The sequence below is a fragment of the Ahaetulla prasina genome, chromosome 14, assembly GCF_028640845.1.
Source record: "Ahaetulla prasina isolate Xishuangbanna chromosome 14, ASM2864084v1, whole genome shotgun sequence".
Lineage (NCBI taxonomy): Eukaryota > Metazoa > Chordata > Lepidosauria > Squamata > Colubridae > Ahaetulla > Ahaetulla prasina.
The window spans coordinates 21,559,997-21,587,594 of record NC_080552.1 but is presented as its reverse complement, the minus strand read 5'-3'; the positions used below and the strand labels follow the sequence as shown (position 1 = coordinate 21,587,594).

General features: G+C 46.9%; 1 protein-coding gene across 1 annotated transcript; it reads right to left on the bottom strand.

Annotated features, from left to right (window-relative positions):
- Window positions 1–614: 614 nt before the first annotated feature.
- On the bottom strand, window positions 615–27,498 carry IQCE (IQ motif containing E). The gene is made up of 19 exons (XM_058156863.1): window positions 27,322–27,498; window positions 24,903–24,950; window positions 24,444–24,483; window positions 23,758–23,898; window positions 22,320–22,454; window positions 20,756–20,826; window positions 20,046–20,159; window positions 19,132–19,182; window positions 18,935–19,005; window positions 18,528–18,600; window positions 17,491–17,540; window positions 14,304–14,366; window positions 13,143–13,291; window positions 11,222–11,277; window positions 10,387–10,577; window positions 8,662–8,764; window positions 6,705–6,874; window positions 3,932–4,029; window positions 615–2,002 (listed from the first exon to the last, which is right to left on the bottom strand). Exons 1-19 carry the CDS (start codon window positions 27,478–27,480, stop codon window positions 1,908–1,910), a joined length of 1,878 nt encoding a protein of 625 aa, XP_058012846.1. The 5' UTR covers window positions 27,481–27,498; the 3' UTR covers window positions 615–1,907.
- Window positions 27,499–27,598: the final 100 nt, after the last annotated feature.

Genomic DNA, 27,598 nt, shown 5'->3' with positions numbered 1-27,598 from the left:
TCGGCAGTTCCCTTTGCTTAGGACGATAACCGTGCCAATAGAAAGATTTCATCTGCTGGATTTCATCTGCTGGGCTCGGCAAATGGTGAAATTGCTCTTCTTCCTTCTCCGTTGCCTTTGCTCTGGATGGTTTCCAGCACCTGCCTCTCTGGGAAACCCTATCTGAATTGCAGAACTGGAAGGGACCTTGGAGGTCATCTAGCCCAACCCCGTTCAAGCAGGGGACCCTGTAACGTTTCAGGGTTACAAAATCACAGAGCTGGAAGGGACCTCTGAGGTCGTCTAGTAAACCCACCCACCACCTGCTCAGGCAGCAGACCTTTACAGAATCAGAGTTGGAAGGGACCTTGAAGGTCATCTAGCCCAACCCCATTCAAGCAAGAGACCCTGTTGTCAGAGGCTTTTCTTTTCTTTTAAAAGCATTTTTTTTGCCTCTTTGGCTGAAGAGGTTGTAGAAAAAATGCTTTTAAAAGGCTCTGATGATCCCAGCTGAGCTGCATGATCATCAGAAGCTTTTTTTTTTTTACTTTTAAAAGCATTTTTTCGGCAGAAGATAAAATGCTTTTAAAAGTAAAAAAAACCCTCTGATGATCACGTGGCTCTGCTGGGCATGGGGGTGGGGGCAGGGATTTTTGTTATTGGTTCTCCGAACCACCTGCCGCCATTGCTACCGGATCAGGGGATCCGGTCTGAACCGGGAGCATTTCACCCCTGCTCCAGAGGTCTACTGAGCCAGTTAAAGTACCATAAAAAGAACCACACTCATTAAAAAAAAAAGATGAGAGGTGTGTAAATGCATCGAAGGTCGAAAACAACATTTTAACTTCAGTCTCCAGCAAGCCGGAGACAAAGATTACAGAAATACTTTTTTCTTTCTTTCTGTAATTTCTAGCTTTACATGGAAAAAAGCTAATGGCCTGACATGACTTAATTTCTTTATCTTTTATTGCTTACAGAAAATCGTCCCCATGTTGCTGGACACAGCCTACCAAGCTTGGCCTCTGACTTTGTTTCCAAAGGCGTTGCGACTCCTAACAGGTTTGTGATGTGCTTTTCCAGCCAACAATAGTGACACACAACAGGCTCTTTCAGCACAACCAGTTTCTCTGTCGCCACCAGAATGGGAGCAGAAGACCAGAATACTTGGGGGCCATGTGTGTGTGGGTGTGTGTGGGGTGAACGATGGAAGTTGGGACGTTTAAAGAACCGCATGGAGGGGAGGGGATACAGCTGCAAACAGCAGCCAAATTCACCGCAGACTAAAAGAAGAAAAGATGTTTCGTTTGAGTGACTTGCCTCTGATCACGTCGCAGGTAGTGCTTGACTTTCAACTTGTTGTTTAGTGACCGTCCCAACGGCACTGAAGAAAGTGACTTACGACTATTTTTCAGGCTTACAACCGTTGTAGCATCCCCGTGGTCATGGGAGCCAAACTCAGACACTTGGCAACGGACTCACATTTATGACGGTCGCAGCAGCAGTGTCCCAGGGTCACGTGATCCCCTTTTGCAACCTTCTGACCAGGAAAGACAATGGGGGGAAGCCGGGTTCACTCAACAACTGTGTTACGAACTTAAGGATGGCAGGGATTCACTTAAGAGCCATGGCACAAAAAGTCGTAAGATGGGGCAAAACATAAAAAAATATCTCGCTTAGCAACAGAGGGTTGGAGCCCAGCTGTGGTTGTAAACCGAGGACTACCTGCACTCTGCTGGGGAATACATGTGTACATCTGTAACCCTCATCCAAAGCACCAAGTGGACACGGCGACATTACGGGTGCCCTTACTTCTCCTTCGTCTTTGTTTTTCGTTTTGGGCCAAACCAAGATGTCTTTGGTTCACAAACCGGGAGCACCCCGGAGGATGTTACACGCAACTGCCGGAGCCGAGAGACACGAGGTGTCCTTCATGGGAAGGAAGACAGGACGGTGATGATCTCATCCGAGTCGTCTGACTCAGCCCCGGAGGGGGAAGCTTGCCGCTGATGGTGGGAGGCGGTAGCTGGAAAGAAAGGAAGAAAGAAAGAAAGAAAGGAGAAGCAGAGCTGGTCGAAAGGAACAGAGACATGATGCCTTTGGGTGTGTGTGTGTGTGTGTGTGTGTGTGTGTGTGTGTGTGTGTGTGCGCGGGGGGGGGGGGGAGAACAGCCATTTTTAGACCAGGAGATTGGAGACTGATGGGTTTCCAAGCCTGGTTTTGTTTCTACGTCACCAACGACAACCCGACCACCAAACTATCATTTCTGGGTTCTCTGCCACTGGGTTACTTGTCCTCAGATGGGAAACGTTACTTAGGACAAATGAGGAAACCAACTAAAGCCAGCTATGATTAGCCTGCTGGGTTAATTCACAGGCTACTTTCCTGCCTGAATAAAAGGCCTTGACTACTGGAGATCAAAAGGTCGGCAGTTCAGCGGTTTGAATCCCTAGTGCCGTAACGGGGTGAGCTCCTGTTACTTGGCTCAGCTTCTGCCAACCTAGGAGTTTGAAAGCATGTAAAAAAAATGCAAGGAGAAAAATAGGGACCATCTTTGATGGGAAGGTAGCAGCATTCCACACGCCTTTGGCGTTGAGTCATGCCGGCCACATGACCACGGAGACGTCTTCGGACAGCACTGGCTCTTCGGCTTTGAAACACAGATGAGCAGTGCCCCCTAGAGTCGGGAATGACTAGCACATATGTACTAGGGGAACCTTTATCTTTTACCTTACTGGAGTTGGCATCTTCAGAGATGGGTCTCAACTTATTTCCTAAGGGGAAAACCAGATTAGAAAATGCCATCCAGTGGGTTTTGGATTGTAAGGGGAAGATCTCCTGCCAGGATCTACTGTTTTCCTTAACTTGCCTTTCATCCGTCCAATAGTTTGTCCTCCCTCCTTTCTTTTTCTAATGCTTTTACTTTATTTGGGCGAAATTAAGTTTGGCGGACTTCAACTCCCAGAATGCTCCAGCCAGCTAGGGTTTCTGGGAGTTGAAGTCAGCCCAGCTTCATGTTGCCAAGATTTATTTTATTTTATTTTATCTGCATTTATATCCTGCCCTTCTCCGAAGACTCAGGGTGGCTTACACTATGTGAAGCAATAGTCTTCATCCATTTGTATATGTATACTGTAGGAATTTAGCACCCACCCCCCTCCTAGAAGAATGACATATTCTAGGAAATATTTAAAAAAGCAGAATATTATACCTTCCTGGATGAGAAAAGGAGAAACATGCTCTTGGAAAGCGGCCCCCACCTTTGTTAATAGCCCCAGAAAGACAAAAGACATCTTATCTACAACACAGAAGACCTTCAGCTCCAGGGTGATGGGATTAAGACATAGCCTCTACCCATTTCACCACATGGCACCTGGGAAGGTTACATCAACCAGCAAGGCTAGCTAAGACCCCCACCCCCTGGGAGTCTGACAGCCAATCAGGATACTCTTCCTGTGCCCCAGAAAGTTCAAAGCTCAGAAAAAGCATAAAACCAGGGAGCGCACAGGATCTCGCCCTTTTCTGTTCAGGAACTCAAGCCATGTGATCCTGACCACCATTAAACCATCTTTCCAAGCAGCCTCCATGTTTCCAGTGTCTTTGTCCCCACTTGGAACTGAACCCAGATGGATATTTCTTCCAACAATACAAAGTCAACTTTTATTGCCCCCAACAATCTGGGTCCTCATTTTACCTACCTTATAAAGGATGGAAGGCTGAGTCAACCTTGATTGAGAAATACCACTCAAAATCATGAGCTTCAAAGGGAAGATCTGGTTGTGCACTGCCCTCCCCAAGACAAGCAAGCAAGAGGGGCTGACCCCCCCCCATTCTATATCCAGGTTTCAAATGAGATCAGTTTTGTACCCAAGATCAAAGGGATGAAGCCCACCCTTGTGAAATCAAGCAAATGTGTAAAAAAAACAAACTGTTAAGTTGAAGTCAGCGAAATTACCAGAATCGGAAGTGAAGACCAGAGGAGAGAATTTGAATAGCGACCAGCCCACCTTCTCTTCCCTGGCTTTCTCTCTCCCGGGACTGGAGGGGCTAGGCCTGCAAAAGATAAGTGGTGGGTTGGGGGCAAGAGTCATAAAAGCTCGGATTCCAAAGTGGTGAGTCAGAGAGAGAGAGAGAGAGAGAGAGAGAGAGAGAGAGAGAGAGAGAGACATCCAAGGAGATCTGCATAAGAATTCTCCCCAGCCTGTGGGCTCAAGGTCGAGCAAGCTCCTTCTGACCTCAGGTTAGCTTCTGTGTGCAAAACATAGAATGGAAGAACTGGTCCCCAGGGAAGGGGAGGTGGCAGTACTTTACCAATGGGGGGAGGGGAGGTGGAGAGCAAATCCATTTGCTGCCCTACAGAAATTGCACCCTGATTGAAATCTTTGAATCTGTGCTAAGGGAGAACACTGGGGGGGGAAGGGGGGAGAGGGGGAGAAGGCCAATCTCCAGCATCCGGCCCTCAATTCCTGGCAAATCAATGGGGAAGAAATGGAGGTAGTGACAGGTTTTATTTTCCTGGGTTCCAGGATCACCGCAGATGGGGACTGCAGCCAAGAAATTAAAAGGCGCTTGCTCCTGGGGAGGAAAGCCATGGCAAATCTAGACAGCGTATTAAAAAGCAGAGACATCACCCTGCCAACAAAAGTGCGTATAGTCAAGGCTCTGGTGTTCCCAGTTGCAATGGATGGCTGTGAAAGTTGGACCATAAGGAAGGCTGAGCGCCAAAGAATTGGGGCCTTTGAACTCTGGTGCTGGAGAAGACTCCTGCGAGTCCCTTGGACTGCAAGGCCATCCAACCGATCAGTCCTAGAGGAAATCAACCCTGACTGCTCTTTAGAAGGCCAGATCCTGAAGAGGAAATTCAAATCCTTTGGCCACCTAATGAGAAGGAAGGACTCCCTGGAGAAGAGCCTCATGCTGGGAACAATGGAGGGCGAAAGAAGAAGGGGACGGCAGAGAAGGAGGTGGCTAGATGGAGTCCCTGAAGCAGTCGGTGGGAGCTTCAATGGACTCCAGAGGATGATAGGATAGGAAGGCCTGGAGGAAAGTTGTCCATGGGGTCGTGATGCGTTGGACACGACTTCTTAACTGACAACAACAAGGAATCTCCACCAAGGAGGTGAGGCCTTCAGGCCTGGCTTGGGATGCCAGTGTAGCCAAAATCTAAATCAGGGGTGAGGAACAATGGCCCTTTTACGACTTGTGGACTTCAACTCCCAGAATTCCTGAGCCAGCAAATCACAAAGGGGCCATCATTCCCCCCTCCATCAAATCCAGATATGTGGGTATGTGTGTTTGTATATCTGCAACAGCTGGGGAGCAACTCAGCCTGAGGGGGTTGGGTGGAGGAATGCCTTTTGGCTGAAATGATTTGGATTCCACGTCTCTCGGTATACAAGGGATGCAGACCAACTGCGTCTAAGCAACCTTTGCAACTTTAAGACTTGTGGATTTCAACTCCCAGAATTCCCCAGCCAGCGTGGGAATTAAAAATTCACAGATCTTAAAGTTGCCAAGGTTGAAGACCCCTGATCTAGATGACGATAAGGTTTCTGATTGTTTGAGTGGGCCCTGGGGCGGGGTGGGGTTTGTCAAGGACTTCCCAAAGGAGGCAACTGGACTTTCTTGTTCTTCTTTGAAGATGTTTTGCTTTTCATCCAAGAAGCTTCGTCAGTTCTGACTGGATGGTGGGAATGGAAGGATTTATATTGCAGAACTTTTAGAGATTCACGGTCTAAGCCCCAGAGCTCACTGTAACAACATTGCCAAAAAGGCTTTAAGAGTTGTTAACCTTATTTTGCGAAGCTTCTTCTCCGGTAATACTGTATTGCTAACGAGGGGATACAAAACCTTTGCCAGACCAATTCTCGAACACAGCTCATCTGCCTGGAATCCACACTGTATATCAGCAATTCAGCGGGTCCAGAAGTATTTCACGAGAAGAGTCCTCCACTCATCTACTCACAATAGAATCCCTTATGCCACCAGGCTTGAAATTTTGGGCTTGGACAATCTGGAACTAGGCCGCCTACGGTCTGACCTAAGCTTAGTACACAAAATTGTCTGCTACAATGTCCTACCTGTCAAAGACTACTCCAGCTTCAACCGCAATAATACACAGGCAAACAATCGATACAAACTCAAGGTCAACCGCTCCAAACTCGATTGCAGAAAATACGACTTCAGCAACAGAGTGGTCAACACCTGGAATGCTCCACCTGACTCCATTGTTACATCCTCTAACCCCCACAGCTTCAACCTTAAACTGACGACCGAGGACCTCACCCCATTCCTAAGATGTCTGTAAAGGGGGCGTGCATAAGCGCACCAGCGTGCCTACCGTCCCTGTCCTACTGTCCCCATTTATTTGTACTCATTTCATGTGCTCACGTCCAAGTTTATACTTATACCTGTACTCTCGTACATGTTTGACAAATTAACTAAATAAATAAATAAATAAAGTGGCCTCAATGACTCCCTAAAAGGATGCAAATGACCAGCTGTCCGCAAGGAGTATAAATCCTTCCATTCCCCATCATCCAGTCAGAGCTGAAGAAGCTTCTTTGGACAAGGAGTGAAACGTCTTCCAAGAAAAAAACCAGAAAGTCCAGTTGCCTTTGGGGCAACCATGACCTGGATGACTGAGAATCTTCAGCCTCAAGGACAAGTTGGTTGCTGGACCACTCAGCTTCTGAAGGCCGCGTTAAAACCATCCGTTTCCAACGTACCGTTCCTCCAGGGGTGGTTGCGTGTCGTGAGCTTTGAATGCAGACCGAATGAGGCTCATGGCTGGTGCTGCTGCTGTCTTCTCTTCCTCCTCTTCTTCCTCCTCTTCCCTCCCTGCTTTGCAGCCAACAACTTCAGACAAAGGGCACAGCCTGGAAGATGATTCTGGAGCCTAGGAATGGAGCAAGCAGGAATCAGAATCCGAATTTAACCAGGGAAAGCTAGGATGCTTCTGTGTGCTCAGTTGTAAACATTCCTTAGTCCAGGGGTCTCCAACCTTGGCAACTTTAAGACTTGTGGACTTCAACAAGCAAAGAGGACAATGCGGGAGTAGGGCCAAGAGATGATTGGCCCCTCCCATAAGGCTTAAAAGACCAGCAACAGCGTTTGGGCTCTTTGCCGGAAAACAACGTTGATAGCTTTGTCTTGCTGCTTTTGTTTCTTATCGGAGTCTTCTGTTTTTGAACTTTTGCCAAGAAAGGCCTTTGGCAGTTTGCCTAATTAAGACCAAGGTTGGTGATAAGACTGAGGAATTGTGTTGGGAGGAATTTGCTTTGCTTTAGTTTGGACTACGCTGAGAATGAGTTAATTCTCAGCTGTTCTAATAAAGTTCGTTTGTTTTTAAACTGACTGAGTTTACTACTACTGTACCTATTTGGGCCTCGGTCACAACATTCTAAGAGTTGTTCCACACGTCTTAAAGATGCCAAGGTTGGAGGCCCCTGCCTTAGTCTTCCGCAGAGACACAATTGACGCACCAGCAATCAGGCGCAGGATTGGAATTTTGCAAAAGTCATAATAATGCCAAACTGCTGCAATTCAGGAACTGGGTCTACAGAGAATCCTTGGTTAATGACAGTAAATGGGACCAGAGTTCCATCGCAAAGAGGTTGGTTGTACAACACACCATGCGGCTATGCCATTTAGCAGCAGCAGTTCTGACAGTCCTGATTGATTGTCGTTAAGTGATCAAGCAAAGGTCAGGAACTCGGGGAGTTGATGTCCACATTAAATTAAAAGATACTGAGGTTGAGAAAGACTGACTTTGCAGGAGTTAACAGAACCCGGGGGGGGGGTGGGGGGTGGAGATAAAAGAGGGATCGGCCCAGAATCCCTACGTAGCCACAAACAACTAAGTCCAACATCCCTTAAATGTCACTAACCCTTCTCTAACTCCTAGCAGGTGCTAACCTGCTAGGAGTTAGAAGATTCTTGTACACAGGCATCATCTTTTAACGACCCCATACTCCCTTGCGGGGTGGAGTCTGGGCACCTGAATGGAGCGAAGTGCTTACTGGCCAGATGCCCTTCCTGTCGCCAACGCAGAGCTATATTCAGCAGATATATTCTCATCGTGCCCAGAGAGAGAAATATCTGCCTCTACCTAGGATCTTGTACACAGGCATAAATGACAATAAATCAGTTAAACTGGACCTTCGCGTGTGGACCCCATCTTTCATGACTGACGGAACCAGAGTGACACTGGATTAAGAAAGAGAGAAGAGGGGAGAGAAACAGATAGGCAGGCTAAGCGCCAGTTCAGAGACTGTGGAGTTTTGTAACGGAGGCTTCTTGCCATTCACAAAGTGAGATGGGGTTGAGCCAGGCCAGGAATCTCCCAGCCAAGATCTTGACAGTAACGTCTTTGGCCATTCATTGATCTCCCATAACACCATTTTTCTCGCTGACCCTGCCTTAATTGCAAGGATGTCATACATCACTCGCCACCAGGAGAATATCGGAAGTTTCTCATCTCTTTGACACGGCAGAAATGTAGAACTCAATCCTTGGCTGTAGGTAGATTTTCAGAGGGGAACAGTTCAAGAAACTATTAAGATCCAAAGCCAGATAAAAGCCCAGACCTTCTGGGGCTTTTCGACAGAAGCTAGATTTGTCAATATTAGACAACTGCAGCTCACCAAGCCAATTAAATGGTTGGAAGAGGATCTTGTTTTTCACCTGATCTGGAGGTTGTGTCACATCAATCCCAGCCTGTCTACAGGTGGTTGCTTGGTTTCCTTCCAGCTCTCTCAACTTCTCTTTCAGCAGCCGGATTTCTGCCCTGCAGAAAGATGACATGGATCACTGGCACAGCCAGGCTATAGTACAGATGAATCAAATCCCGGTGATGATAGTCCCAAGATCTGGATTTGACCGACGCTCCCCAAGGTGTGTTGTATAGTAGCCCTTGCTTAGAGACCGTTGGAAATTACCACTTACCTGAAAAAGGGGACTTAACAACCCAGATCTGAAGTTTCTAGTTTAGAATTTAGAATGGGATTAGCTCAGTGGTAGGATTCAGCCAGTTCGCACCTATTCGGGGGAACCGGTTGTTAACTTTCTAAGCAGTTCGGAGAACCGGTTGTTGGAACAAGTCTTATTTTGTTTTTTCCCCACTTTACAGGGCTAATCCTGTAAGGAACTGAAACATTCTGGTGTTGTTTCTAGCCTAATCTTTATTGCCCTGCTTACAGAAACTGCCTCTCTGGTTTACCCTTTTTACATTGTAACAGCTAAGGCGAAGCGCCCATCGACTTGAGTGATGTTGAGTTGGCCACGCCCACACGGTCACATGACCACCAAGCCATGCCTACCCAGCTGGTCATTAGGGCAGAGAACCAGTTGTTAAATTATTTGAATCCCACCACTGGATTAACTGCAACTTCATGCCTCCCCCCGCCCCTCACTCCAGAGACAGACAGCTACTCTTCAACCCCAAATCTGTAGTGTGTACTAATTAGGGGAGGTCAGACTTTACCAATAAATTTGGGCTGCCTGCTGGATTATTATTATTATTATTTTTTTAAAAAAATCCATTTTAAGGCCAGGCTCACATTTCTTTCTTTATGCAATTCTTGCCAGGCAGGGCTCATTTGGGTTTCTCAGCAGGGTGAAGGAAATCTTCAGAAACTTAACTAATTCTACAAACTTTGTGAGAAGGAGCAGGAGGAGGAATAACTAGGGAAAAGACAGCTCTGGGATATACTTGCTGCATTCAAAGCAGCTTTTCTAGGCTGGGCCCTATATTCACTTTTGATTGGTGGAAAGAGAAGGAGGGTGGGGGAAGAAAAGTAATCATCATCATCATCATAATAACCTTTTATTGTCACTGCACAACGTAGGTACAATGTGATTGGCGGAGCTCCCTCAGTGCACCCCACCCCCAACACAATGCAATTCACAGTGAAGACAGAAAGTCCCTAACCAAATAAATCATAAGTAAATAAATACATGTATTTAGGGACGTGGTGGCCCAAGGGCTAGGACGTTGAGCGTGTCGATCGAAAGGTCGGCAGCTCAGCGGTTCGAATCCCTAGTGCTGCCATATAACGGGATGAGCTCCCGTGACTTGTCCCAGCTTCTGCCAACCTAGCTGTTTCGAAAGCAGGTAAAAAATGCAAGTAGAAAAAATAGGGACCACCTTAGGTGGGAAGGTAACAGCGTTCCGTGAGCCTTTGGCGTTGAGTCATGCCAGCCACATGACCACAGAGACGTCTTCGGATAGCGCTGGCTCTTCGGCTTTGAAACGGAGATCAGCACCGCCCCCTAGAGTCGGGAACGACTAGCATGTATGTGCGAGGGGAACCTTTACTTTTACCTTACTATTTATGTTGGATGGTTTCTTCCCCCAAACCTGCAATAGGTGGGATCTGGTCTCTGTTGGCTGAGCCCCAGAAACTTAACTCTTTAACTGCCAACTGATCCTGAAGGACGAGAATATGGTCTCTCAGCTCCGCGTTGGTCTTGCCGAGAGCTTCACACGCTTCTGGGAGATTGGATTCCTTAGCAATGGAGCGATCCGCTTCTCCAGAAACTGTGGGAGAGAGCAACAGCGCTCTGCTGGTCTCTGAAGGCCGCAACTCATCCTCCATTTCCTGGAAGAGAAAAAATAAAAACAAAAATATGAAACACTGATCCACCGTTTCTTTCCCCACTACAAGTTACCTCCTTCTGCGCTTCTCTAATGAGCTAGAAGCACCAGAAAAACGAAAACTTGCTTTAATGAGAAGCAGTTCAGCTGGGGAGGGAAAAAAAAGAAGAACTAAGCACCCTTCTACAATATGCAGCCTTTCCGATCTTCTACCCGTCACTGTGGATTCTGGGGATTGTAGTCCAAGGAGGCGAAGGGGGACAGATTGCAAAAGGAAAACTAGCAGAGCCCATTAGTAGCTGCTTGCTTTGAAGTTGGAGCCCTTTTTGGAGTTAGAAACAAGCTGGTGGTGGAACCGGCATGAAATTTCTCCTTTCGGGTACCCCCCCCCGGGGCAAAAAAACCCCCAATCCTGGTCAGCAGCTTCTAACCTTTGTCTGTAATTCCCAGGGAAACCATGATCCAGGCCATCTCGTGAAAGATGGCAAGGAGAGCTAATGCTGGACCCTGAAACTATCATCACCCACTGACAGATATCATGCTGTATTTAAGATAGTGAAGTCCCAGACCTTCGATTTTTAATCAAGGCTCGTGCAAGTGTCCCGCTGAACATGGTTAGCAGCCAACTTCGGAATAACTCTCACTTACTTTTTCCCCAGCAGAAATCTGTTGGAGCAGTTTCTGCCTCTGGCGAGCAACGTAATCTGAGGAAAAGGAATACAGTTTTCAAAATGGGAGAGACACAAAAGACCGAGGCCCATCAGCCATCAACAGGGGGCTGGTTGTAAAACCTAGAAGTGCATATTCCCTTGCTAGAATTTGACCATCTGTCAGGGTTCCGACCATCGTTCAAGTGCCTCTGATGGGCACGAGGATGAGAGCAGGGCGAGAGAACGAAGGAAGGATAGGAAGAAGGTCTATCGTCGTATTTGAATGGCCCCATAATCCCTTGCGGGGTGGAGTCTGGGCAGATGAATGGAGCTAGCAGAGTGTTTTAATGGCCGGATGCCCTTCCTGTCGCCAATGCGGCGGTGTATTCGGCAGATAAATTCTCATCGTGCCCAGAGAGAGAAATATCTGCCTCTACCTAGGATTGAACTCACAGCCTCCTGATTGTGAGGCGAGAGCTCCACCTCTAGGCCACCGCCTCACGTGATAGGAAGGTGGTCTATAAATGAGAAAATTTCGGAGTCTCCCTTATCAGCTATTGGAAGAGGGAAGTCCTGCCTTGCTTCCTTCAGAGCAAGGAAGTTTTTCACCGTGCTTTTTGAGAGAGGAAGGGCAGACAAGCGGCCACACACAGGGCTCCCTTCGTATGGCAAATCCCCCATGCTTCCTGGTTGCTGCAGGGATTCCCAGCTCTTAGTTCCCGCCAATGTTTTTGACTTTTTGAGTGTTCATCCACGCCAGAGGTGGTATTCAGCTGGTTCGCACCAGTTCGAGTGAACCGTTGGTGGAAATTTGGCTAAGGTCATCGAACCGGTAGCGATGGCCGGCTGGTCACGCCCCTGAAACGGTCCCCTGGTCGCCGCTCACTCACCCCGCCCGCCATGTTCATCGCTACCATGTTCTTCGTGCACACGCATCCCATTGCCTTGCAAGTCCAATGGGATGCGCATGCGAGAACAACATGGTGGCTACGGCAGCAGCTTTTTCTGCGACCTCCGGTACTTTTTGCTAGCCTGCAGCTGCTTTCTCTTTGAGAGCCGCTTTCCAGCAGCGGCGGCTGGCTGGGGGCTGCCGAAAACTCCGGTCAGCTTGCCTTCAGGACTCTGGACCAGCCGCTGAGGAAGGTAAGCAGTCCAAACAAAGGGGCGGTGGTGGGGAGGAAGCGAGGCTAGGGCCGGGGTCGCTAAAGGAGGGAAAGCGAGGGCAACTGGAACGAACTACCCCCCGGACTTCGTCAGCTTCCGGACCTTCGGACCTTCCGCCGCGAGCTTAAAACATACTTATTTAATTGCGCAGGATTGAGTTAGATTTTAAATTTATGGGTTTTAAATTGGGTTTTATTCTTATATTTTTAATTATTGGGCTTTTAGAATAAGTTTTTTAATTGTTTTTATATTGTATTTATGTGTTTTTTAAGTGCCTGTAAACCGCCCTGAGTCCTTCGGGAGATAGGGCGGTATATAAATATGATCAAATAAATAAATAAATAAATAAATAAACTGGGGAAGGGAGAGGTGGAAATCCCAAAAATTTTCCTACCTTTTCCAGTGGGCATGGCTAGGTGGGTGGGGTCATGTGACTGAGTGGGTGTGGTTGACATCTAGTTAGCCACACCCACTCAGTCACGTGCCCACCCACCTAGCTACGCCCATCGAACCGGTAGCGAAATTTTTTGAACCCCACCACTGATCCATGCGATGTTAGAGCTCTCGGTGAAGTCTGCTGAACCGTGCTCGGTCCCCTCAGAGCAGCGTTTCCCAACCTTGCTCGCTTGAAGGTGGGTGGACCTCGATACCCAGAATTCCCCGGCCAGCAGAGCTGAAGTCCGCCCACCTTCAAAGTGCCCAAGGTTGAGAAAATAATGTTTTGAGGACCTGTTAAGAGAGGTCCGGATGCTTACTTTTGGCTCGGCTGGACGAGAGGAAGCTGCTCAGAACGTGGTCCATGTCTGCTTTCAGCCTTTCGTTCTGGTCCTGCAGCTCCTTCATCCGTTCGGAGAGCTGGAAGATGGCCGTGCTGAGCACCTTCTGGCGTGGGTTCTCCGCAGTTCTAGGCTCAAAAACAAAAAAAAAGGGGGGGGGGAACCAGCTGCCATAGCAATACAAAATGTGGCAGTCTCTTGCTCCCTCCTTTATCCCTCCTTTATTTGACCGCCCTGCCTGGTGAAAATAGGGACGTTTCTAAGCTTTCCGACGATTGAGCAAAGGTGAATCTGCCTTAATTTTGATCTCCCTCCCTCCCCTGGAATCAAGATGGCAGCTTCCGTTTGAAATCATGGTGCTTCCCTGGTTTACTGCTCCTTACACATTCCTCCTGGGACATTTTTTTAGATAAAATTCTAAATTTTGTTCCTCGGGGTAATGCCTGGATTTTGCATGGCTCATTGGGGGCGCTGTGTAACAGTAGACATCTTAATAATTTGTGGAAAGCCACTAAAATATGAAGAGAGAGAGAGAGAGAGAGAGAGAAGGGAGGGAGGGAGGGGAATAGGGAGGGGAGGGGAGGGGAGGAGAGGAGAGGAGAGGAGAGGAAAGGAAAGGAAAGGAGGAAGGAAATGCATTGATACTTAAGAAGTTCAGTCCCCACAATGCTGTTTACTATTTTTTGAACTATGGTAATATTTAGAATCGGGATTTTCAAGAATATTTAGAATTGCCTGTGGCCACAGGTGAGTCTAAGGTATCACCTGGCTTGTTTATTTCTGTTTCAGGCAACGTGTAAATAAAGCCAAATGTAGTTCAGTACAAAACAGGGTCCCAGGTCAGGAGCTGAACTTGCAATGCTCCAATCTGGCCCTTCCCGCCTTCATATGAATTTAGCTATAACAAAAATAATAACAGCAACAGTAACAGTTGGAAGGGACCTTGGAGGTCATCTAGTCCAACCCCTTGCTCACCGAGACCAGCTATACTAGGGACTCGAGCTGGGGACCTTTCTGATTGACAAGCTCAGGGTCTTAGCCACTGAGCCACCTAGCCAGATTATCTTTTAGGGGGGCGGGGGTGTGAATGACATTTGGGGAAGAAAAATGAAGTCTTACTCTACATTTCCACGAAACTACCTTGAGCGCCACAATCCGCCAATTGTCCTTGGATTGCACAGACCCTTTTCTATCTTCTTCTTCCTGAGAATCAAGAAGAATCTTCTTCCTGCCATCAATTTCTTCCTCCTTTGAATCTTTCATCTGATCTTACAGAAACTTTTATAGTATTCAGTCTTTATTTTTTATTTTTTTAGCAACCGGGAGCCCGCAGGGAAAACATCTCTGCTTGGACTTCCCAAATGTTAACAAAGCACATCTATTAACCAACTTCTGGGATTTAGGGAGCGGTGGGGGGGGGGGAGTTTATTTTTAATTGTGAAAATGAACTCAAAACACAATCCTTCCCACGGTTTGCTCCCTCAGCATTTGAATTGCCGATGCTGCCAATCACCCTTGAGACCTTTGTAACATTTGATCGTGGATTTTCCTAGTAAAGGTAAAGGTTCCCCTCGCACATGTGTGCTAGTCGTTCCCGACTCTAGGGGGCGGTGCTCATCTCCGTTTCAAAGCCAAAGAGCCAGCGCTGTCCGAAGAGGTCTCCGTGGTCATGTGGCCGGCATGACTTAAATGCCAAAGGCGCACGGAACCCTGTTCCCTTCCCGCCGAAGGTGGTCCCTATATTTCTACTTCGATTTTTTACGTGCTTTCGAACTGCTAGGTTGGCAGAAGCAGGGACAAGTAACGGGAGTTCACCCCATTACACAGCACTAGGGATTCGAACCGCTGAACTGCCGACCTTTTGATCGACAAGCTCAGCGTCTTAGCCACTGCGTCCCTATTTTCCTGGAGGTTATCAAAAGAGGTAGAATGGTTAGGACTGGAGAATGCGGTAACCGCTCTTGAAGCTACATTATTCACTCAGTTTTCTCCTTCAAACTAGGAGGAAGGAGTTAGCCAAGAATTGCAACTCAACTTCCAGCCTCAAATTCAGGAAACTGTTGATGGCTTTTGCAGAGTTGGTGATTATGGGCAGGATTTGAACACAAGCTAGAAGGGCCAAGGAAAGAAAGACTGGGAGGAATCGTCCAAAGCTCATAATCTGCGACTCAACAAACCAGTGCTTCTCTTAACAACGGTGGCAAATCAGGCACAACTTGCTTAATAATTGCCTTGCTTAGCAATAGAAATTTCTGGCCAAAATTGTGATTATAAGTCGAGGACTATCTGTGCTCTATACCAGGGGTCTCCAACCTTGTCAACTTTAAGCCTGGCGGACTTCAACTCCCAGAATGCTTTGCTGGCTGGGGAATTCTGGGAGTTGGTCCGCCAGGCTTAAAGTTGACAAGATTGGAGACCCCTGCTCTAAATTGTAGTTCTGGGCTTTATAGCATTGTGGCCCTAAACTGCGGTGCCACAGAAATGAAGTCACCCTGTTTATGAAGGTTTAATTTCAACGGACACTAAATTCAACAGGTTTTTATAGGGTTAGAGAGAGAGAGCTTCAGCAAGGCGAATTCTACAGGTAGTCCTCGACTTACAACAGTCCGCTTAGTGACCGTTTGAAGTTACAGGGGCACGGAAAGGAGTAACTTTGGGACCGTTTTTTTCACACTTACGACCGTTGCAAGCATCCCCGTGGCCACGTGATTTACATTCGGAGGCTTGTCAACTGACTCACATTTATGACGGTTGCCACGTCCCAGTGGTCACGCAATCCCCCTTTTGCGACCTTCTGACCAGCAAAGTCAAGGGGGAAGCTAGGTTCGCTTAACAACCAGGTTACTCACTGAACAGCTGCAGGGATTCACTTAATAAACGTGGCAAGAAAAGTCATAAAATGGGGCAAAACTCACTTAACATCGGTCTTGATCTATCAACAGAAATTTGGGGCTCAATTCTGGTCATAAGTTGAGGACTACCAGCATTGTTTGAGGTTTTGCAAACGGGGGGTGGGAAATTACCACCTTTGCGATGGTAAATTCAGTTTTTTCATCCCCATTTAGGTTTGAATGAGACATTACAAATTTCAGGAAGCCTTTACTTTGTCCTGCGCAGGACACGGAATTATCTAGGGCCGTGATGGCGAACCGATGGCACGCATGCCCAAATTGGCACCCGGAGCCATGTCGTCTGGCGCATGCGGCCTCGCCCGTTCCACTTCCGGGTTTCTGGTGTGCAGGCGCGCGCGACGATCAGGTCGACTTTTTGCATGCGGCGGTGCTAGAAACTAGAAGAGCTGGCCTTCCATTTTCCTGCGTGAGCATGCGCACTGGCCAGCTGATCGTCACGGGCGCATGTGTGCCAGAAACCCGGAAGAGTAGCTGGCTGAAACTGGAAGTTCAGTAGCTGAAACCGAAAGCTCGTTTTCGGGCGCACACATGCACCCTGGGCAGCTCCTCTTCCTGGTTGCGGTCCAGATGCATGCTCCCTTTTTCGGCACTCGGTGCCGAAAAGGTTCGCCGTCACTGATCTAGGGGTTACTTAGAATTGACAGCCCATAATCAGATCAGTCAGCCAGGCAGCTTTCATTCTGACGAGAGATGGGGATGGCAGGTGGGGGTGGAATATATTATTTTTATATATATATATGTATGTATGTATGTATGTATGTATGTATGGATATGGATATGGATATGGATATATATATATATATATATATATATATATATGTAGGTCTTTGGTTATTCGGGTTTTCTCCCGTGTAAAATTGGAAGTGTCTTGGCGACGTTTCGACGAAGTCTCATTCGTCATCTTCAGGCTTCAGCTTTTTTCTCCTCCTCCTTCTCCTTCTTCCTTCTCCTAAAGGAAGAAACAGCTGCGATCACACATTGCTCCCAGAAGCACGAAGCTGAAGCCTGAAGATGACGAATGAGACTTCGTCGAAACGTCGCCAAGACACTTCCAATTTTACACAGGAGAAAACCTGAACAACCAAAGACCTACATACAAACACCCGTGAAAACCTCAGAAAATATATATATATATATATATATATATATATATATATATATATATATATATATATATATATATATACACACACACATTGTTTCACCATTTTTTAAGGTAAAATGACAGCTCCTTGTGAGAATTACAAGAACAGAGTCTGCTAACCCAGCTAAACAAAGAGAACGACACTTAGCCAATGACCCTTTTTTTTAAAAAAAAGTTTACATTTCTCTTCCTGCACAGAAATTAGTGAAGAATAGAAACTAGCCACCAAAAAGTTAAGCACAGGCAGAAAGCCCCAAAGTAATACACATACTTCCGTTGTACAACTTTTGAGTGCGTCAGCAGGTTCTGGAGGCGCCGGATCTGAAACGGGGAGAGAATATTATAACCAACCTAGCGAGGACCATCGAAGGATGCCCTTTCATAAATATGCAGAATGGGTAGCTCTTGGCCCCCCCCCCCACAACTAACACATTTTATTCAAAGGCAAATCCTTCTGGCTTTGGGCTGCGGCAGGTGATCACGAGCAAAGGTGGTTCTCCAATTGCACACACACACAAAAATGCATCGAAGGCACCAGCAGGAGTGACGGAGAAAAGACACAAGAGAATATTCGGGTGACCAAGAGATGGTCTCGAATGAGCCAAAAGACATAACAGGGGTTTCCTAGCAGTCGTAAATGTTTTTTTTTTTAAAAAAAACAGATCTGTGGAGTTGTGCCTTTCTGGGAATAAAGTCCTGCTTTGCAGAATCTGGCAGGTCAAGTTAGGATCTGGGAGGATACCTTTGTGGTAGCTCCGATTGCAGTATCATTTGGGTTAATAGCAGAATAACAAGTGGGAAGGGATCTTGGAGGTCTTCTAGTCCAACCCCTCGCACATGCGCGCTCATCGGGGCCGCACTCCAGAAAAGCCAAACTTCCAAGTTCTAGCGCACATGCGCGCCCGATGATCAGCTGGCCGGCACGCATAAGCAGGCCAGTTTCCGTCTGCTGCAGACGAAGGACAGCTGATCGTCGTGAGCGCATGAACATCAGAAACCCGGAAGACAAACAGGCAAAGCTGCTCATGCTGGGCGACATGGCTTTGCGTTCCACTTTGGGCACGTGTGCCATAGGTTTGCCATCACGGCCTTATACCATTCTAGACAAATTCTTCTACGATCAACCACATGTGGAATAAGACAATCTCTGCATAGCTAGGTGGCACGAAAGAAGTCGGGGTCATTGACACCCCCTGTTTTCTGGGGGAGCTCATAAGCATAGAGACCTTCAGCCCACAGATCTGCAGCAAGCAACGTTGAACCGAATGTTTTTAATGACATTTCTCTCTTTCAAATCATTTCTCATACCTCTTGGTAGGAAACACGAAGAGCGACCGTCATTTCTTCCATGTCGGTATTCTTCGTGTCTGCCTGGAGCTGACTTCGGAAGAAACGAGACACAGAAGGAGAAAGATTGTCATAATACAGAGAGACAGTTTAACCCCCTAAAGGTTTCTTAAATTGGATCGCTACCAATATTAAGTGACGACTAAATCCTACTTTCAGATCCTTATCGATGGGAAATCAAAACAAATAAATAAAGAGAACACATGATTTTCCTATTCTGCCCGCCCAGGCTGCATTTGGTTATCATGAGTGCAGGAGAACCCTGTGGCCAGAAGTCCCATGGGCAAATGACCAAGTTGTTGTTGGAAAACCTGGGTTTTCTACAAGAAGGAAGAGGCGGGAGGAAATATTTGACAGGTGCTCCATACTTAATGGTGTTGTCTTTCTCCTTGCACTGCTGTTCTAGCCTGAGAATCTTCTGCTTCAAACCATTTATCATCTATTCCAAGAGAGAGACAGAGAAAAAAAAGCGGTTGCCTCTTTATTGTACGTTCCTGGTTCTGGTAAGTGATAAGGGCAGAACAGAAGGAGGGGGGTGGGGGGGAGGGCGAAAAGGTGCATTTACCGAGCTGCTCTCATTTTTCTGTTCTGTCCGTACCCAGCTAAATTCAGAATACTGAAAAAGAAAAAAAACACAAAGCACTGAGCGTTCCTGATTAGTGAACTGGAGAATGTGTCAGGGTGGAGGTTTGTTCTCCGAGCTTTGTGGGTTGGTTTCCGAGCGTTTTGTTACCAGGCTGGGTAACATCTTCAGCGGAATTGAGGGGATGTCAGGTTCGGTGTTCTGCTTATAAGGGCATCGTGTGGCCAGTAGGTCTTGTGATGGGAAGGTCACCAGCGGTGAAATCCAGCCAGATCTATCCAGCTCGTGTGATCTGGTAAGGCCGGTGGCAGGAAGCTCTGGCCACCCGCTGGGACGTCATCACATCCCATTTTTGATCCTCTGCGCATGTGCAGAAGGCTCTGCGCATTTTCTCACGTTTTGTGGCTCACATTTCGGATCCGATAGTGAAGGTAAGTGAATTTTACCCCTGAAGGTCACATCAGGTCAGGGTCTTATGATGGGTCAGGTGTGAAGGGTTACACCTGACCCATCACAAGAACCTCACCTGCCTTAACCTTCACTATAGGTGACCTCCCCATCACCAAACCTACTGACCACAGGAAGCCCTTATAAGCGGAAGAACACTGACATTCACATCCCCTCAATTCGGCTGAAGATGTTACCTAGCCTGGTAATGAAACGTTCGGAAACCAACCCACAAAGCTCAGAGAATGAACCTCCACCCTAATCCTCCACCTGAGTGACAGAGATCCGCCACCATGGAGAATGTGTGTTGCTAGGTTTTGCAAGTTGGCTGAATCGAGGCTAGCCCTGCCAGACTTCAGCCCCAGAAACCTAGAGAGCCCAAAGCAGCCGGCTTCCCTGCTCGGTGGTCAAAAGAGTGAAAGAGCCATCCAAGGGGACCCTCTGCTTACCTTGAAGGGATCCAAAAGTTGCTCGATTTGTCTGTCCTTCCGGTTGTTGTCTTCTTCCACCCGCCGAAGTTTGGTTTTCATCCGATCCGCTTCGCACTTCTGAGCTTGGATTGTCTACCACAGAAACGGGTGGGAGGGGGTGGGAGAGGAGAAATCTTTCAGAATTCTAAAATATTTCTCTGGGGCCTCTGGTGGCTCAGACTGCTAAAACAGCTGCTTGCAATTACTGCAAGTTCAAGTCCCACCAGGCCCAAGGTTGACTCAGCCTTCCATCCTTTATAAGGTAGGTAAAATGAGGATCCAGATTGTTGGGGGCAGTAAGTTGACTTTGTATATAATATACAAATGGATGAAGACTATTGCTTGACATAGTGTAAGCCACCCTGAGTCTTCGGAGAAGGGCGGGATATAAATGCAAATAAATTAAAAAAAAGAATCCTTGAGTAAGGTGATTGGAAACCAAAACAAGGGGACAGGAGAAAATTTATCTTACAAGGTGGCATTGGAGAATCTCATTTGTTTTTTCCCCCCAGGAATCTATTCTAGGGCATCTTTAGGTCCTCAGCAGCTCCCCTCCCGCCCTGTTGATTTTAAACATTTCCCAGAAAGCAAGAAGCGCAGGCTTCAAAGGGAAAAAGGCTAAAATTTCCCCAACAGTATGTTCTGTTCATTCCACGGAGAAGAAGAAGATATAAATGCTTTCTTCTAACCTTTTTTAGCTCAATTATCTCGTCGTACATATCTTCCTTCTCCTTGTAATCTGGAGTCCCAGGGATGTAGCCTAGAAAAGAAGCCCGGCCCCCAAATGGCAGGGATAAAATATTTTAGAATTTAGAATGACAGAGTTGGAAGGAACCTTGGAGGTCTTCTAGTCCAACCCCATGCTTAGGCAGGAAACCGCAGACCACTTCAGACAAATGGTTATCCAGCATTTTCTTTAAAATTTCAGACAATGGTTAGCCAACATCTTCTTAAAAACTTCCAGTGTTGGAGCATTCACAACTTCTGGAGGCAAGTTTTTCCACTGATTAATTGTTCTAACTGTCAGGAAATTTCTCCTTAGTTCTAAGTTTCTTCTTTCCTTGATCAGTTTCCACCCATTGCTTCTTGTTCTACCCTCAGGTGCTTTGGAGAACAGCCTGACTCCCTCTTCTTTGTGGCAGCCCCTGAGATATTGGAAGATTGTTATCATGTCTCCCCTAGTCTTCCTTTTCATCAGACTAGACATACCCAGTTCCTGCAACCGTTCTTCATATGTTTTAGCCTCCAGTCCCCTAATCATCTTGGTTGCTCTTCTCTGCACTCTTTCTAGAGTCTCAACATCTTTTTTACATTTTAACACCATATAATTGTATCTGTTGCCAAGCTTTCACACAGGTTCATTCCTCCTTTTCTTTAAATCTATGACAGACTAAAAATTCTGGGATTGGTGTTAGTGCTAACTGAGATTGAGACCATCACCCAGAAGTCTGAGGGAGGTTTGCGATCTATGCTTAGAGACACAAGTGAGTTTTAATTTTTAATTTTTCTTCTGAAAGGGAAGTAGCCCCGTGCAAGAACCGAGGACAAGAGCAACTTTACATAGCACTTTTGACAACAAGGCATCAATAGTATACATCTGTCTTCTGCAGCCATCTTTTTTCAAAGGAATTCTGTGACATTGTGCCCATTTTGCAGAAAAGGCGCTGAAGGCAGATTGAAAGACGGGGGCTTGCTTAAGATCACTTAGCAGGCAGGTAGAAAGAATGATGGTTTCTATTTATTTATTTACGAAATTTACGCTGCAGAGGTCTACCAGCCTGGGCAACTTTTAAGACCTGTGGACGTCAATTCTCCGAATTCCACAAGCCAGCATTGGAGGAATTCTGGGAGATGTAAGTTCACAGGTCTTAAAGTTGACCAGGTTGGAGACCCTTGGCTTACAGTCTATTCAATCTGAATTAAACTAAACTCCTGGCAGTTTATGTGTTCCTATTTACTATTATTTTCTGTGGGTCTGAAGAAGAAGAAGAAGAAAAGTTTCACAGAAGCAGGATGTTTATGAATGAGGGTGGAGGTTCGTTGTCCGAGCTTTAGGGATTCCCCTAAATTCCGCTGAAGATGTTACCTAGCCTGGTAACAAAATGTTCAGAAACCACCCTCATCCTCCGCCCGGGCTGCAAATTTTTTGCCACTATTTTTTTTCAAAACTTCGTTTCCCAGCCTTAACTTTCCAAAGCTTGTGCCCAGCATGCCTCGCCTCCTAGAGGCAGAGTCCCACGCCTCCAAACTCACCACGACTGGCTGAGCGAGCGTGTTTCGGTTTCTTCATCCCCAAAGCTTCCTTGAGATACTCAGGTGTGCTGCCGGCAAGAGGGGAGGAAGCAGTTCGGATGCCAATGTCAGACTTGGAGTGGCTCATCCAGGTACCTAGTGAAGAGGGGAATGGGGCTGTCAGCTGCCACCTCAGGGCTTGCTTGCGCTTTGCTGCTATTTGCTGACAGATTGCCATGAACTGGTGGGGGGAGGAGGTGAAAGGCAGGCAAGGGGGAAAACAAAAGTAAGTGCTATTATCTCTTTGAGATGCTGCTTCAAGGTCACCCAGCCTATCAGCTGCATACCATTCTTCCCTTGAACTGACCGTTATGAAAACATCCTGCCTGAACCTGATTGGTCACACAGGGGTGGGCAACGGGAGGGAACCAAGGGAGGGAAAAAGTTGAACCTAGGGATTTTGGTCTCCGATCCTCAGTTCTGGCTATGTTTGCTCATAATACACTTTTTTGTGTTTTGCTTCATAATACAATTTTAGACGAGTGGTGGCAGGTTGGAGAGGGGCACCAAGAAAGACAGCAATAACAATAGCACTTGTAGTTGTATTACAGACCTCTCTAAGAGGTTTGCAGAGTCAGCCTATGGTGGCATAGTGGCGCAGTGGGGAGAATGCAGTATTGCAGGCTAATTCTGTGCACACTGCCAGCACTTTGATCCTGACCGGCTCAAGGTTGACTCAGCCTTCCATCCTTCTGAGGTGGGTAAATTGAGGACCCAGATTGTTCGGGGCAAGAGGTTGACTCTGTAAACCGCTTAGAGAGGGCTGTAAAGCACCGTGAAGCAGTATATAAGTCTAAGTGCTATTGCTATTGTCCTTCCTTCCTTCCTTCCTTCCCTTCCCTTCCCTTCCCTTTCCTCCCTTTCCCCTCCCTCCACCCTTCCTCCCTCCCTCAGTGGTTAGAATGCAGTATTGCAGGCTGACTCTGCCCACTGCCAGGAGTTTGATCCCGACCAACTCCAAACTTGACTCAGCCTTCCATCCTTCCGAGGTGGGTAAAAGGAGGACCCAGATTGTTGTGGGCAAGAAGCTGACTCTATAAACTGCTTAGAGAAGGCTGTAAAGCACTGTGAAGGGGTATATAAGTATAAGGGCTATCGCTATTGCTCCCAACAATTTCGGGCCTCGTTTTACCAACCTCAGAAGGATGGAAGGCTAAGACAACCTTAAGCTGGTCAGGATCAAACTGCTGGCTGTGGGAATGCAGAGTCAGCCTGCAATACTGCATTCTAACCACTGCGCCACCATGGCTCCTAAGGGAAGACAATGCCATCCTCCAGGCAAGTTCATCCCCTTTGTCCAAATTCAGCTCCTGGCTACCCGTTAACCAGATCTTTTCATCTGGATTTTAATCCCAGGTCTACTGGGCTCCAGAATAAAGGAAGAGCCAAGATTTCATACCTTGCTTCAGAGACCCACGCCAATACTGCCTCGAGGCTTTCACTAAGGGGCCCTCAAAGCGTTTACCCTCTGCGCTTTTAAACGTCCGCAGAAAGCCAGTCCGTTTAGAATGGAGGCAGGTGTGAGAGGTGTATGGAGATCCTGCAAGGAGGACAAAAGAAAAAAACAACAACCCAAGATTAAAAGTTTTAAAAAGCAAGTAAGATACTAACATTTTATTTTGTTACAAGAAGAGCGGGCTCTTTAGGATCTTAGGGGAGGGGGGGAAGGAAAAAAATAATTCATAATCGTGTGCATGCATATATAGAAAGCAATGGTGAAATTCAATTTTTTTTACTATCGGTTCTGTGGGCGTGGGTTTGTGGGCTTGGTTTGGTGGGCATGGCAGGAAAAAGATATTGCAAAATCTCCATTCCCTCCCCACTCCTGGGGGAAGGATAGTGCAAAATCCCCATTCCCACCTCACTCTGGGGTCAGCCAGAGGTGGCATTTGCCGGTTCTCCGAACTGCTCAAAATTTCCACTACCGGTTCTCCAGAATCTGTCAGAACCTGCTGGATTTTGTACTTCTCCTAGGAGCAACTTCTACCTCTCGATCCCTTTCCATCACAAAAACTCACAGATTTTTACTAAGTTGTCTCAAAGGAAAGGACACCAGGTCAACCAATGTTGCGATGTGACACTTACTTGATTTTGTAAGCCTGCGAGACATTTTCTTCTTCAGTGTCTGTAAAACAAAACAAAACAAAACAAGACTTTGTGTTGTAATTTGTCATAGGGCATTTTTCTTAGTGAATTCCCTGCTGGTTTTCCATTTTCTGAGCAGAATTCTCTTGCAATTACAGATTTATTGGAATCCGATGGCCATGAGGGCACCCAATGTTTTAAGGCCACATCGATTCCACAGTGTTCAAAAAGGCAGAAAAATGGTCAGAGGAGTTTGGAATCTGAAAGCAAACAGACACAGGAATCCATTGCAAAGTTTTCTTTGTCTAGCTTGAGTATCATAGATAGGCTCCAAAGAATTTGCTGGTTTAATTTGAATTAACATGAAATACAAAACCAGATTACTGTGGTTTGATTAATAAACGTATTTTTTTTATTTATAGAAAACGAGACAATTGAAAGGTATCTAACCCAACTTACTGTTTCTGTATCAGAATCATAGGTCAGAGCAAGAGAATTATCTTCTGCCTGTAAAGACATAATTATTATAAAATTTCATCCTGAAGTGTGGTATTTAAATAAGTTTATGAGGTTGGCATTCACCGAGATGGAGCAGGGGTCCATCAATAGGGTCAGTTCTGACTGGTAGCTGCTTCTCTGAGGCTTTCTTACCCTTTTTATCCTGGAAACTTTTGCCTGAGATGGCTGGAATATGACCAATTTCTAAGCAGGTAGCTTAGAAAAATAATCACCTTCCATCCATCATCAGCCATCTGTGATGGTGGCTGGTCAGCTCGAGAGGCCAGTGACAGAATGCAGGTTACTGTCTGAAACCATCGGTTATAAAACATCTCATGTATGGGGTGGTTGGTGCCCTCTAAGATTGGGGTTTTTTCACAGACGTTTCATTACCCAACTAGGTAATATCTTCAGTAATATAATATAATATAATATAATATAATATAATATAATATAATATAATATAATATAATATAATAACAACAGAGTTGGAAGGGACCTTGGAGGCCTTCTAGTCCAACCCCCTGCCCAGGCAGGAAACCCTACACCATCTCAGTCAGATGGTTATCCAACATTTTCTTAAAAACTTCCAGTGTTGGAGCATTCACAACTTCTGCAGGCAAGTCGTTCCACTTATTAATTGTTCTAACTGTCAGGAAATTTCTCCTTAGTTCTAGGTTGCTTCTTTCCTTGATCAGTTTCCACCAATTGCTTCTTGTTCTACCCTCAAGTGCTTTGGAGAACAGCCCAACTCCCTCTTCTTTGTGGCAACCCCTAAGATATTGGAACACAGCTGTCATGTCTCCCCTAGTCCTTCTTTTTATTAAACTAGACATACCGAGTTCCTGCAACCATTCTTCATATGTTTTAGCCTCCAGTCCCCTAATCATCTTTGTTGCTAATTACCAATCTGTTGCTAATTACTAATGTGGTAAGGAGTGGGGTTTGCTCTCTGTTTACATACTAGTGGCTTTGCTCTGTCAGTGGGAGAATTCCTTGGTTGGCTTTGACTACTTGATTGTTGTCTAGTATTAAGATAGATAGACAGACAGACAGACAGAAAGAAAGGACAGATAGACAGAGAGATGATAGACAGGAAAGATAGATGATAGATAAATAGATAGACAGACAGATAGACAGACAGATGATAGCTAGCTAAGTAGAAAGATATCTAGATAGATGATAGATAAAGGTAGGTAGGCAGATGATACTGTAGGTAGGTAGATGATAGCGATAGATAGAAAGGTAGATAGATAGATAGATAGATAGAGAAAAAAAGAGACAGACAGATATATGATAGCTAGCTAGGTAGCTAGATATAGATAATAGATATAGATAGGTAGGTAGGTAGATAGGTGATAGTGATAGATAGATAGATAGATAGATAGATAGATGGATGATACTGTAGACAGGTACCGTGTTTCCCCGAAAATAAGACCCTGTTCTATATTTTTTTGAACCCCGAAATAAGCACTCGGCCTTATTGCCATGCGCTCAAAAGCCCGATTGGGCTTATTATGAGGGGATGTCAGGGGACATTATCAGGGGAAACAGGGCAGGTAGGTAGACGATAGATAGCGATAGATAGATAGGGTTAGGGTAGATAGGTAGATAAGTAGGTAGGTAGGTGGTAGGTAGGTAGATACCTAGACAGATAAAGATAGATGATACGGTAGATAGGTAGGGTAGGTGGGTTCGGGTAGGTAGGGTAGCTGAATGGTGAGCTGTGGGCGCTGTCCTTGGTGCTGCTCTCTGGTTCTTTTCTGGCAGACCCAACTTTACCCAACTAGGTCATGTCATCAATGCTGGGGAGGAGGGAGAGATTTGTAGAGTTGAGGAAGAGGAAGGATAAGAATGACGACCCGCAGGATCTTTTGTTCCTTTCTGAACTTGGGAAACTTTCCCTGCAGACGTTTCCTGAAACCGCCCTAAGTCCCTTGGGAAGATAGGGCGGTATACAAATATGATTAAATAAATAAAATAATAAAAGCCCAGCCCAGGTTGCAGTGCAACATGGGACTCCCGATACGAAGCCTCGGGAGAGGCAGAGGAGGAAGGGCGGCATTTCTGCCACGGATTTCCAACCCCGCTTTCCTGAGGCCCAGAGGCCGCGGGTGGGGGGGTGAGACGGGGGTGGGGGTGGGGGCAGCCCCGGATCTTCAGGACCCCGCCTGGGCAGCCCCGTAACGTGGGAACGGGCGCAATTCACGTGAATCTCCGTGCACTCCCCGTCCCCTTCGTCCCCCCCCTCCAGCTTTGCAGGGGGGGGAAGAGACCCTCCCCAATAACGCTCCGCATCCCCTGCACCCGCCCCTCACCCTCTACCCCCGCGACGGCTGGCTGGGGATGATGGGACCTGGAGTCCACCTCCGGCCCTCACCGACTCCTCCCGCTCCTCCGCGGCCTCGCTGGGGCTCCGCGACATGTCGGCGGCGGCGACGCGACGAGGGTCTCGGGCGGAGAAGCCCACCACAATCGCCTCAACCCCACCCACCCGCCGCGCGCTGGGCCCGCCTCCGAGCTTCCGGCCGGGCTCCATGGCAACCGCCCCGGCAACCGCCGGCGAAGGACCCGGATGGACGCGCGCGCGCGCGCGAGAGAGAGAGAGAGAGAGAGAGAGCGAGCAGGCCGCGCCTGCGCAGAAGCGCTCCTGCTTC

Coding starts and splice junctions, on each gene's coding strand:
- IQCE (XM_058156863.1), bottom strand. CDS start 27,480: ATGGAGCCCGGCCGGAAGCTCGGAGGCGGGCCCAGCGCGCGGCGGGTG. Junction 10,578..11,221: donor AGATTTCTGCTGGGGAAAAA/GTAAGTGAGAGT, acceptor TTTCTCTTCCAG/GAAATGGAGGATGAGTTGCG. Junction 8,765..10,386: donor GATCAGTTGGCAGTTAAAGA/GTTAAGTTTCTG, acceptor ATCTTTCTGCAG/GGCAGAAATCCGGCTGCTGA.